General features: G+C 49.6%; 1 protein-coding gene across 1 annotated transcript; it reads left to right on the top strand.

Annotated features, from left to right (window-relative positions):
* Positions 1 to 3,491: 3,491 nt before the first annotated feature.
* On the top strand, positions 3,492 to 11,955 carry LOC114510620 (sialic acid-binding Ig-like lectin 6). Its single transcript, XM_036012887.1, has 10 exons — positions 3,492 to 4,010; positions 4,135 to 4,509; positions 4,663 to 4,941; positions 5,100 to 5,147; positions 5,618 to 5,872; positions 5,957 to 6,259; positions 6,451 to 6,555; positions 8,793 to 8,892; positions 9,210 to 9,294; positions 10,769 to 11,955. Exons 1-10 carry the CDS (start codon positions 3,974 to 3,976, stop codon positions 10,946 to 10,948), a joined length of 1,767 nt encoding a protein of 588 aa, XP_035868780.1. The 5' UTR covers positions 3,492 to 3,973; the 3' UTR covers positions 10,949 to 11,955.
* The last annotated feature ends 878 nt before the right edge of the window (positions 11,956 to 12,833 follow it).

Genomic DNA, 12,833 nt, shown 5'->3' with positions numbered 1-12,833 from the left:
TTATAAATGACACTACAGGGAATAATGTTGTACATCTGTTTTGCATCTGTATGAATTTGAATTACTCAATGAAAGGGCACATGCATTTCTAATTTTGACAGACATGGCCAATGGCTCTCCAAGAGGTTGAACCAGTTTGCACCCCCACTTCCCTGCAGTGTTAGCCTCTCTGCTTCACTCCAACCTCAACAGCAGAGGGCGTTAGCAATCGCTTTGATCATTGCATTCTTACTGATGAAAACTGTACCTCACTGTAGCTTTAAGTTGCATTCCTCTTGTTAAGGGACGGTGAGCATTTTAGAATAGGTTTCATAGTCACTAGTATTTTCCATTCTATTCTGTTCTGCCATTCTATGAAATGACGGTTCATATCATTTTTCATCGTGATTAGCTTATACAGTATTTTTTTAAGGATTTGAATAAGTTCTTGTGATGTTGGGAAATACAGTCATTGGCTGTAATATAATTATGAATTTCTTTGCCCAGTTTATTATTTTCTTCTAACTTAGTTCGGCTTGGGTTTGCCTCCAAATGTTATGTAGTTGAGTTTGTAAGTCTTGAATTCTAACTCTTTTTCTTAAACTCAGGTCTCCATCCTGCTTCAGTACCAAGGACAGCGCCAGCTCCCATTTGGGCAACTCATCAAGGACCAGACTGTGTCTTGTTCCTCCCCCCCAAAAAAGAGCGCCCCCCACCGGTGGTGAAAATCCAATAGGAGAATTGGGAGAGGCTTGGGGACGGAGGATAAACAGGATAGGCTCCTTCTCAGACACCTTGCTGATGTCGAGGGGTGAGTAGGGACTCCAGCCCCCAGGGTTGGAAGGTTCTTGGTTTTGCAGGAAATAATTCAAGATGCAAGCCAGCACAGATTTTTAAAGAGGAAGTCAGTTTTTTGATCAGAGAGAATAGGCAAAAAAAGCCGCCTAGAGACAGACAGTGGTGGACTCTCCTCACAAAAGCAAGAAGAGAGAAGTCAACCATCTCTGGAGGTGGAGCTTAAATCTGTTCATAGTTTCTATGAAAAATTGCTGGTATGGGAACTAGAGTGGGGGTGGGGCTGGGATTAACTCTGACATTTACAAGGTGTCTTTTGTGGTCTGTTTTCCCTTATGGTATGGGTAAGCGCTAAGGCATGGGTGAGTAGCTATTAATCCAGCTCTCCAGGAATTTTCTTGTTCTGGAGGCTCCTTGGAGGCAGCACGAGGCAGGCCCCTGACTTAACTTTCTTTGATTTCAATTTATATAGCTCTCATACTCCTCTCCTCTATTATTGCCACCCTGGGAGACAGGGTCCTATATTCAGCTAGAGACGGGCTGCTTCCATACCCTTGGTTTCTTGATGCTTAGGGCAGACCCCACCCCATCTCTTTAGAAATCCCTCCTTGTCTGAGGTAAATCCCCATCCCCTCCCCCTGTACTTCTCATAGACAGGAAGGGCGTCTCTCTCTGACATGCTGATTCCCTCTTCCTCTCTTCCTCTTCTTCTCTCTCACCTGTCCCCCTCTTTTCCTCTCCTCTTCTCTTGCCCCATCTCTGGCTGGTGCCTACATAGAGATCTGGAAGACAGAGTACAGAAGCACGTGGTGCCTTACTGTCTGTTACTGCCTATAGCTCTGTGCCAAATCCTGAAAGATTTTTAAAAATGCGCCTCATTGCCTGCAGGATGATGAAGAAAAGAACTATCAGGAGGTGGAAGGAGGCCTTGTCTTGGAGGTGATGGAAGACATGCAACATGGAGACATATGAGGGACCTTGCTTAGACTGGGAACGCTCACAGGTGTAACCTGAGAAATGGGTGGCTGCAGGAATGATGTAATTAGGAGAGGGAAGGCAGGTGGTTGGTCACCTGTGGTGGGGAGGCATTGTGGAGGCTGGAGAGGTTGTGGAGAAGATGAGCAGGGATATTTTGTACTCGTATGTACTGGGCTCACAGGAACTGTGAGGAGGGCAGGCATCCAGTCATCTGTGATCTCCCCCTGAACCCAAACCGCCCACCCAGGACTGGCACTGTAGTGAGGGTCCCAGGCTAAGTCCTAGACTCTGTCCATAGATTCCCTGGGGAGATGGATTCAAGAGTTCACCTAGTGCTTCCTGTGGCCATCCAGGGTGCTCCAGCCTTGGGGTGACTCTTAGACAGAGAAGATTTGGTCCCAGGAAAGTCTCGGAATCTCACTCTTCTGTACCTATGGCTCCAAGAAAGCATCTGGAAAAAGTAGACCCTCCAACTCCACACCTCTCTAGAGGGAAGTGGGCATTGGTCTTCAAGAGATGAGGGGCAGAGTTTCAGGGTTCAGAAGGGGGGGAGCCTCCACCTGTTGAGGTCCAGGGGGAGATGAGCTCAGCTTTCACTTCCCCTGCAGTAGCCTGAGAGAGAGGGGTAGCCCTGTTGAAAGGAAAACTTTGGGGCAGAGACCACACTTTCCATCCAAAAAGAGTCCCCCCGAGTTCTCTGACCAGCCTGCAGTTGCCCCCCACTCCAGGCTCATCTGATGGTGCCAAGGGAATCTAAACTATTCTTTGCAGCCCAAAGATGTGGATGCTGCCGTGGCCACAGCTGTGAGGGTAACAGGTGTATGGAAGAAGTTTCCGGTGAGGCTGCTCTCAGAGACTCTGTTGGTCAGGGTGGCCCCAGAGGATGGTGCAGATATGTGATCATGTGACCTTCAGTCAGTGAGAGCAGAACGGGACCAGCCTGTGCCTCAGTCCCATTCTCCAGTCCAACCCACGGCTTTTCTGGGCTAACATTAGCCCCCTCGAAATGCACCTTCAGATCCCAGATGGTGGCCAGCAGACATCATCATCATTCCCCTCTGGTCTGGTCACAGGCTCTATCAGAACAGGGAACAGAGAACCTGAGGCCAATTTCAACCTCTGTGGGGACCTACAGGCCCACAGCTGCTCTCTGAGATTCAGGGGAGTGGGTATACTTCATAACAGAGAGGGATTCTGTGACATTTGTCTCTCAGTATAGGGTGCTGTCTCCGGATGTGATACATAGGCAAGGGTCCCCAGGGAAGAACCCCAGGGGCCAACTCTGCTGTCTTCCTACAACTTTCTTCCCAGCCCAGCCCTGCATGCTTACTGTGCTGTTGGGGACAGCACCTCCATCCCCCATCCCTAGGCTCTGAGAGTTACTTGAAACACCTACCTGCCCCATTCACCACACCTCCCTTCAAAATTCACTTCCTCAAAGGGCCTCCCATCTCAAATCTTTCCCCCCATCACCATGCAGATGTGTTCTACCCCTGCTGAACCATCACAACCCACAACTGTCTCCTGTCTGGCTCCTGGGCTGCCCGTCTCTCCCTTCCAGCTCTTCCGTACACGGGCCTCAGAGGGACCGTGCTGACCCCTATACAACCCTGCCCCTTTCTTGTTTAACAACCTTCCATGGCTCCCCAGTGCCTTCTGATAAAGCTCTAGCCCCTCCGCGTGTCTGTCTTCTCTCACTGCTTGAACTAGTGGAAGATCAGGACTGACTCAATCTTTTTTGTTAGTTTGCAAATGAATGAATGAGTGAATGAATGAGTGAAATGAGTGAAGGTGTGTGGTGTTTCTGTTGCCTCTTCTGTTGCCTTCTCTGCTTCTGGTGCCTGTTTGGCTACTCTGTGATTCATCCCTAGCAGGCCATCTCCATGAGGACCCCAAGGCCATGACTGTCAGGGATCCGGCCAGGTGGGACCTGCTTCTCTGGTGCAGATGAGGATGCCTGACCCCAGGACTTGGGGGCTCTCCTTCTTCCTTGCTGCTTTAGCTGGGCAAGTCTCTCACCTCCTCGGAGCCCGAGGGTTCATTTGCCACCTGCAGAAATGGGGTTGGAAGAAGTTCCCTCTTCTGGGCTTGTGACTTTTTGTTCTCACCACAGGCTTCCGGTCTAAAGCTTTTTCTGCCCTCCCTTATCTGCATCTTTCCATTCTCTCTCAGACAGGACTGAAGAAGGTGGGCCGCCTCCACCTCCAGGCATGAGGAAGGGATGTTGCTGAGGCTGCTGTTGCTCATGCTTTGGGGAGGTGAGTGGGCTGAGGGGGAGAGGGAACCCCATGCGGGAGGAGGTCCCGAAGCTCCAGGCTGAGTTTCTCTCTCTCTCTCTCTCTCTCTCTCTCTCTCTCTCTCTCTCTCTCTCTCTCTCTCCAGGGCCCCTGGCTCAGGGTTCAAGCTCCTGGCTGAAACTACAGAAGCTGGTAACAGTGCAGGAAAGCCTGTGTGTTGTGGTGCCGTGCCAATTTTCCCATTCCTGGATGATCTCTAGCACTCGTTACATGTTTTGGTTTAAAAAAGAAGTGAATAAGAAGCATGATCTTCTAGTGGCCACAAATAAACCTGGACAGAAGGTGCTGGAGAGGACCCAGGGCCGGTTCTTCCTCCCCAAGGACTCCCTGTCCAACAACTGCTCCCTGAGCATCCAAAATGCCGACAGGAGGGACAGTGGGCTGTACTTCCTCCGAATAGACAATTACTTCGGGCATGCACACTCCTATACAGATGAGATGCTCTTTCTGAAAGTGACGGGTATGATAGTGGCCCAAGGAGAAGCCACAGGGTGTGGGGTACCAGAAAAAGAGAAATGAAGGCCCCTGGGGGCGGAGTGGGGACCGCCAAAATAAGACCCTGGGGTAGGCTGACCACGGGCTGAGGGGGCCTAACCTTCACTGTTCACTCCAGCCCTGACCCACACACCTGACATCCTCACCCTGGGGACCCTGGAGTCTGGCCGCCCTACGAACCTGACCTGCTCTGTGCCCTGGGCCTGTGAGCGGGGCACGCACACCCTCTTCTCCTGGACATCAGCTGCTCACACCTCCCTGGGCCTCAGGACACACCTGTCGTCCATGCTCACTCTCACCCCACGGCCTCAGGACCATGGGACAAACCTCACCTGTCAGGTGCAGTTCCCTGCAATGGGTGTGACTGTGGAGAGAATTGTCCAGCTCCATGTCATCTGTGAGTGCTGGGCCAGGGGTTTGAAATTGGGGTCCTGGTAGTCCAAGAGGAAGGGAGCCCTCTCACCTGTTTCCATGGCTCCTGGGGGGTGGGGAAGGGCCCAGTGCCTACCCATCTGTCACCATGGATGTTGAGGCTGCCACGTTCTTCTGTCCCAGATGCTCCACGGAACATGGCCATCCACATCATTCAAGGAAACAGCACAGGTAGGAAAGGACCTCTTCTCCCCAGGGCTAGGATGGACTCTGGGTCTAGGTCAGTCCCAGAGCTCTGAAGAGGAATAATATACAGGGAAAGCCAGCTATTGAGGTCAGATGGAAAGTGCCCCCCTTGCAATATCAACTCCTGAAAGTTCATCTTCTGCTCACCCACAGCTTCCTGTGGCCAAATGCAAGGGAAGCTCACACCCCTCTGGCTTCAGCTTTCTCTCTGGTGATTTACACCTTCCTGCTTCTGTCTTCTCTTCTTTGGCTTGTAACTGCGTTTGTTTGTCACCCATCTGCCGGATAGCCTGGGCGACCCGAGGGAAATCCTTGGAGCCCTTCCTGAAGGTGTAAGGCCAGGATGCTGCAGGGCCCTCCTCAGAGCCTAGTGGGGACATCGCAGGAGGAGAGAGGCTCCAGCTTTGCCCACCCCATTTCGCTCTCTCTCTCTTTCCCCACTTCTCCCCACAAAGCCCTCAAGATTCTGCAAACCACATCCCTTCCCATCCTGGAGGGCACGGCTCTGAGGCTGCTCTGTGTGGCTGACAGCAACCCCCCTGCAGCAATGAGCTGGTTCAGGGGACCCCCAGCCCTGAACGCCACCCCCATCTCCAGCACCGCGATCCTGGAGCTGCCTAGAGTGGGGGCTGGAGAAGAAGGACAGTTCACCTGCCAAGCTCAGCACCCGCTGGGCTCCCCAAATCTCTCTCTTAGCCTCTCCGTGGTCTGTGAGTGTGGAGGAGCCTGGGGGCAGGGCACCTGGGTCCTGGGTGGGCAGGGGCACTGCTGACCCTTCTTCTTGCTCCCCACAGACCCCCCACAGCTGCTGGGGCCCTCCTGCTCCTGGGAGGACGAGGATCTGAACTGCAGCTGCTCCTCGAGAGCTCAGCCGGTCCCCTCGCTGCGCTGGCGGCTGGGGGAGGGGCTGCTCGAGGAGAACCCCAGCAACGCCTCCTACACCATCACCTCCTACTCCACGGGGCCGTGGGCCAACAGCTCCCTGAACCTCCGCGTGGGGCTCAGCTGTGACCTCAGACTGAACTGTGAGGCAGAGAATGTCCACGGGACCCAGAGCGCCAGTGTCCTGCTGCTGTTGCTGCCGCCGCTGCCGCCAGGTCAGGGGCCTGCGGGGAGCCGAGGCTGAGGGAGAAAAGAAGGGAACCAAGCGGGTATGGAGCTGCAGAGAGCAGCTGTGGTCAGGAAGCGGGTGATTTACTAGGACGGGATGTCTCTGGCCTCTTGCCTGAAGGGAACCTACAGCCAGTTCTGCAAGCAGGTGGAAAGACAAGACCCTGGGTCCTGTGAGTGGGTGGGACGCAGAGCAGGTCCCTGGAGTCAAAAGCCCTGAACCAGTCCCAGCCCTGGGCACCTGGGGTCCTGGCACTGCCTCCGATGCAAATGGAGCATGAAGGTGAATTCATTTGCCACATTCAGGACCCACTCGGCTCCCTCCCTGTCTCACTGAGCCTCTCTGTGCCCTGTGAGTGGAGGGGTGGGGGACGCTTGGGGGGCAGACAGCTGGGTCCTGGTGTTGGCAGTGGCAAGAATGGCACCGGGTGTTACACCAGTGGAGTCAGACCGGACCTGGATTCAGCAATCTCAGTCCTTGAGTTCTGGCTAAGAAAGATTTCAGAGCTCAGACTCAAACTATAAAAGTTTATTTAGAAAGTCACAGATGTAGAAGAAGTGAGCCATAGAAGGAATGGGCCGAGGACACAAGTTACAGATGCAAAAGAAGGGGCTCTTGGAGCTTAGGAGAGAGAAGAATAAAGGTAATCGCTTGGTAGGGGGTGGGGAAGTGCAGGCCTGCTCCCCTCCCTCCCAGAAGGGAGAGCAGGTTGGGTCCTCCACCTTAAGGCAACGGTGTCAAACTCATGTTCCCGGGGCCACATCAGCCTGGAGGTTGCCTTCCAAAGGCCAAATGTAATTTAACTCCTTAACAGTTAAGGAGTAGTTACATATATACAGTCCTAAAGTTATTTCAGCCCTTGGAAGGCAACCTTGAGGCTGATGTGGTCCCTGGTGAAAACGAGTTTGACACCCCTGCCTTAAGGGTATTTATCTGGAGGCCTGGGATTGGGGGAGGATCCCAGTAGAATATTCCTCAACTTTCCAGGTGTGCCCTTTCAGGGTCCTGGTCTCTCCTGATGGGTTGGCACCAGGGCAGGGGGTCATTAATCAATGTTGCTGGTTCTGACCTCGGTCAGTCCTGGTATCACTTGTCTGTTTTTGCTGCTTTTCTGGGCCTGGAGCTGAAAGACAACAGAGGCCTAAATGTAGTTGATGTGGGTCAGAACCTCGTCATCCTGGGAGCTCCATGCTTAAGGGTTATTCTCTAGCCCCCTTGTTCCTTCCTCCTTTAAGGGGGTCTAACCCGTGTGACTAGCAACATGCCAGGGGAGGACAGATTCAGAGAAGGGTCCGAACTGCATGACCAGGGATGTGCAAGGAGAGGAAAGGTTTCCCCAGGGGCAAGCTCCTTGTTTTCCCAGTTTTGCCTGTTGCTAGGCACCGTGCTGGTGACCTTCTGTACCTGGCCGCCGTCCTTGCTGTGTTCATGGCTGTCTAACTGCCTACCACACTGGGAGGGCCCTAGTCCTCGCTCCCCACACCTCTGCCCCACAGCTGCTGGGACCCTCTTGCTACTGGGAGGAGGAGAGTGTGCTGCAGCTGCTCCTCTGGGGCTCAGCCAATCCCCTTGCAGCGCTGGCGGCTGGGGGTGGGGCTGCTGGAGAGTAACCCAGCAACGCCTCCTACAAGGTCACCTCCAGCTCTGCGGGGCCCTGGGCCAACAGCTCCCTGAGCCTCTGCTCAGGGCTCAGTGCCCGCCTCAGGCTCAGCCTCAAGGTTGGGAATGTCCACAGGGCCCAGAGCACCAGTGTCCTGCTGCTGCCAGGGGTCTTTTGCGGGGGAGGGCGGTGATGCCTGGAGGAATAGGAGGCTGTGTAACAAAATACCTCTAACCGATAGACTTAAACAGGGGGGCTTATTGTCTCACAGTTCTGGAGGCTGGAAGTCCAAGGTCCAGGCGTCAGCAGGGTTGATTCCTTCTGAGGCTCTGGGTGTGTTGCCGGTCTCCCCTAGCTTCTGGGGGTTGGCTGACGCAATCTTTTGCATTCCTTGGCTTGTACAAGCATCACCTCCATCTCTGTTCACGTGCCGTTCCCCCTGTGTGTGTCTGCGTGCAAATTCTGCATTTTGTGAGGATATCATGCGTATCAGATTAAGGGTCCACCCTAGCAATCTCATTGTAATTATTATCTCTGCAAAGACCCTATCTCCAAATAAGGTTACGTTGCGAGGTATGGGGCGATGGCGGGGGCGGGGGGGGGGCGGTACTGGAGGGTTAGGATTGCAACATATGAATGTTAGGGGCACACAGATCAAGCCATAACAGCTCCAGACAGATGGAGCTTGGAGAAGAGGCATTTTAAAGCTTGGGCCAAAGTGGGTGGGGGTGTAATATCCTGAGCCCTGAGGTCAGCGAAAGGGAGCCGGGGAGGGAAGGGCCCACAAGATGACAGACAGAATGCTGAGGCACGGAGGCCTGAGTGAGAAGTGCACTAATGAAACAGAGACAGAAGTGGCCAGTATGGAGGATGCTGGGGACTGGGGTTGGGGTTTACACAAAACTCAAATTCTCTGCAGGTAAACCGGAGCCCAGGGACTGTGGGTCCGTGGGAGTGGTCGGGGGAGCCGGCATCACGGCCCTGGCCCTGCTCTCCCTCTGCCTTTGTCTCATCTTCAGGTAAGAGTGAGGTCCAGGGCCAGAGGGAGGGGTCTAAATCTCAGAAAGCCTGAGCTGGAGGACCCTGGATTGGTGGGAAAGCAGGAGCCACAGAAGGGAGGTTGAGAGCTGGCATGAATCAGCCCATAATCAGCCGGGCCGAGTATGGCCAAGTAGGTTTTCCCAACTCTTCCTGGTCCAGTCCTTGGATTAGGGAAGCCCCTGGAGACGGCCTACCTCCACCCACCTCGCTGCATGCTCTCCAGAGGGAGTGGGGATGGTCTGCCTGCTCTATGCCCCAAATAACCAGGCTGAAATTCCCGGGGTTGTTTCCCTAGAGTGAAGACCTGCAGGGAGAGAGCAGTCCAGCAACTGCAGAGAACAGACAATGATGTGAACCCAGTCGTGAGCTCAGGCGCCAGGGTGAGTGACAGGACACAGCCCCCCATTCAGCATTATTCCTTCTGATGCTGCCCTGCATAGGGTTCTTTAGACATCTCAGTGTTAGATGTCCAACATCTTTAGGAATTCCACACGTGGTTAGTTTAAATCGCTGATTCAACTGCTCTAATGCTGCTGCTTCTGATAGAATCTGCACGTGGTCCAATTGATTCGTTGGGGGGTATTCAAGCCTCATATGTCAGATTATCTTCTACCCTGGAATGTTTTTTTTTTTTTTGTCCACATGCAACAAAGTGCAAATATCTCAGGTGTACAGTTTGGTGAATTTTTGTTTTCAATCTGGGTTTTTTCCTTTTTAAAAAAATGTTTATTTTTAGACAGAGGAAGGGAGGGAGAAAGAGAGGGAGAGAAACATCAATGTGTGGTTGCCTCTCACACGCCCCCTGCTGGGAACCTGGCCTGTGACCCAGGCATGTGCTCTGACTGGGAATCGAACTGGCAACCCTTTGGTTCAATCCACTGAGCCGCACCAGCCAGGGTGTTTTTTTTCTTTTTAAAATTAAGTTTATTGGGATAACATTGGTTAATAACATTATATACATTTCAGGTATACAACTTTATAATACAATATCTGTATGCTCCATTGTGTGCTCACCACCCAAAGTCTAGTCTCTCTCATCACCATGTGTTTGGCCCCCTTTACCCTCTTCCTCCTCCCCTGAAGTCCCAGTTGCCCTCTGGTAACCATCATTCTGTTGACTGTGTCTGGGAGTTCATTTTGTCTGCTGCTTTGTTTTATAACTGCACATGAGTGAAATCATACAGTTTTTGCCCCTTTTGCTCTAGCTTATTTCACTGAACATGATACTATCCATGTTGTCTCAAATGGCACTATTTCATTTTTTAAAAAATAGCTTCTGTTTAAGGGTTTCTAGTTCATACTTCTGGAGCCTGAGGGTGTTGTGGGCAGGGAGGAGATATGGGCGAGGGGGTCTGGTTGCTGCAAGACCTGGTCTCTGCTCTGTCTTCTAGGATACTCGACCCTTTCCCCTGCTTTACGTTTCAAAATATCTTCCATCCCAAATTTAGAACTTGAAACATACGTGTTTTCTATTTGTTTAGTAACTACCTCTCCTAGAAAATCGTAATCCACCTGAACAAAAGAAGATACTGTTGGTAAAAAGACTGGTAGTGACCTCGTGGCTCAGTGGCACATTTACAGAGATGTGTGTCTAATTTCTCTTAGTCTTAGTTTTACTTTTTTGTACGGTGAATATGATCATAGCTTCCTCTCCCAGCATTTCTTAAAAGAATAGAACGTGATCAATACAAACACTCTCTAAGGACTGGCCAATCTTAATTATTAAACATTTTAAAATAAATGGATGGGTGAATGAAAAAAGTTCCACCTGTCCCAACCCCTGCTCTGGCCCTTGGCTGCTTTCTCCCAAACACCTTTGAGCAGCTTTGAATCCTTTCTCTTTTTTCCACTCAGGGGCATCAGCATCCATTCTTGACAGACAGCCCTTCAGCTCACCCAGCCCCTGATGGTGTCAGGCCCACTGCAAAAGAAGAACAGGGGCTCCACTATGCCTTCCTCAGATTTCATGATCTGAAGCTTCAGGAACAGGAAGATGCCAACACTGTGTACTCGGAGATCAGGACACACAAGTGAGGAATTACTTCTCACAGTTCTGGAGGCTGGAAGTCTTCAATCAATGTGTCAGCAGGCTTGGTGTCTTCTGAGGCTTCTCCCTTGGCTTGCAGATGGTTGTCTTCTCTCTGTGTCTTCACGTAGTCTTCCCTCTGTGGTCCAAATCTCCTCTCCTGATAAGGACACCACAGATAGTGGATTAAGGCCTAACCTCATAACCTCAACTTGAACTGAAGTATCTCTTTAAAGACCTTATCTCTGCCCTGGCTTGTAGCTCATTTGGTTAGAGCAGCATCCCAATATGCCAAGGTTCAAGTTCAAGCTCCAGTCAAAGCATCAACAAGAAGCAACCAATGAATGCATAAGTAAGCGGAACAACAAATTGGTATTTCTCTCGCTCTCCTTCCCCACTTTCTCTCTCTAAAAAAAACAATGAAAGAGAAAGTGGCAAATATGTGAGCTAAAAGAAACAAACACTATTGTGAAAAATATGATATGTAAAGGGGTCAAACATAAAATATAATATTGAAATGCCACACTATTGTAACATAATTCAGGAAAGTGTAAATAGAATTTTGATCTGATAAAGTCTTTATGTTATTCAGGAGAAAACAAAATGTTATGATAGGCTTTAGATTTTGCTATTTTGCTGTTGCAAGCTCAAGGAAATTTTCTAAAAGAATTGACTCCAGGTTTATCATCTCCAAACTAGAAGTATAAGAGGTTCTGGAAATATTTTTCAATCAAACCAGAGAGCAAGAGATGGGAGATTAAGAGGGAAAAAAGAGAATAATAGAACATATAGAGTACAAACATAAGATTACATATTTAGACCCAAATATATCTTTAAAATCACATTAAGCACAAATGGACTTCATGCTCTCAATAAAATACAAATATAGTCAGAATAGGGGAAAATGTGTCTGTAGGTTGTTTACAAGAGATCTATGTAAAACCTAGATTAGTGTTTGATTGACTTTTTCTGAGGATTGCTGACCATCACAAGTGTATTGATATCAGAAAATATATACTTTAACCTGGCTGGCATAGCTCAGTGGATTGAGTGCGGGCTGGGAACCAAAGTGTCCCAGGTTCGATTCCCAGCCAGGGTACATTCCTGGGTTGCAGGCCATAACCCCCAGCAACCGCACATTGATGTCTCTCTCTCTCTCTCTCTCTCTCCCTCCCTCCCTAAAAATAAATAAATAAAATCTTTAAAAAATATATATACTTTATAATAAAGAGTATTAATGAAGATAAATGAGAGCACTTCATCATGACGAAAAATTCAATCTGCCAGGAATGGATAACATTTGAAATGTGCATGCATTGACAACATAAGGGAAAAACTGGAAAAGTTTTTAAAAAACTAAACAAATCCATGTTCTTAGAGGGAATTTTAATATATATATTACAATAATTTATAAAACACAGAGACAAGAAAATCACTCAGGAAATATAATTACACTACATGTAAACAGCATTATTAAGGGCTTGACCTACAGATATAGATAGAAAAGTTGTCTCAATGATGACAGAACATGCATTTTATTTGATCACGCACACACACGAAACATCCCAAAATACTTTTTCACATATTGAACCACAGAAAGTAAAATTTCAACATATGGAAGTGGATTGAAATCATGCAGAATATATTCTCTGGTTCCAAGTTGATTAAGCTAGAAATTGACAACAAAAGCACTATTATATTTATATTATGTTTGATTATATAATATATTACATGAGGGAGACCTGAAAAAAACAGTATTTATAAATAATTGATTATTTATTTTACATGTTTAAACTTCAGTCACCTTAAAAATACTCTCCATTTGATGCTATACGCCCATCGAGATGCTTTTTCCACTGCTCAAAAGAGTTTTTGACCTTGTCAATTTTGATA

Source organism: Phyllostomus discolor, chromosome 12 (genome assembly GCF_004126475.2).
Source record: "Phyllostomus discolor isolate MPI-MPIP mPhyDis1 chromosome 12, mPhyDis1.pri.v3, whole genome shotgun sequence".
NCBI classification, from domain to species: domain Eukaryota; kingdom Metazoa; phylum Chordata; class Mammalia; order Chiroptera; family Phyllostomidae; genus Phyllostomus; species Phyllostomus discolor.
Note: the sequence above shows the minus strand (reverse complement) of the source record. Positions and strands in the feature narration are given on the sequence as shown.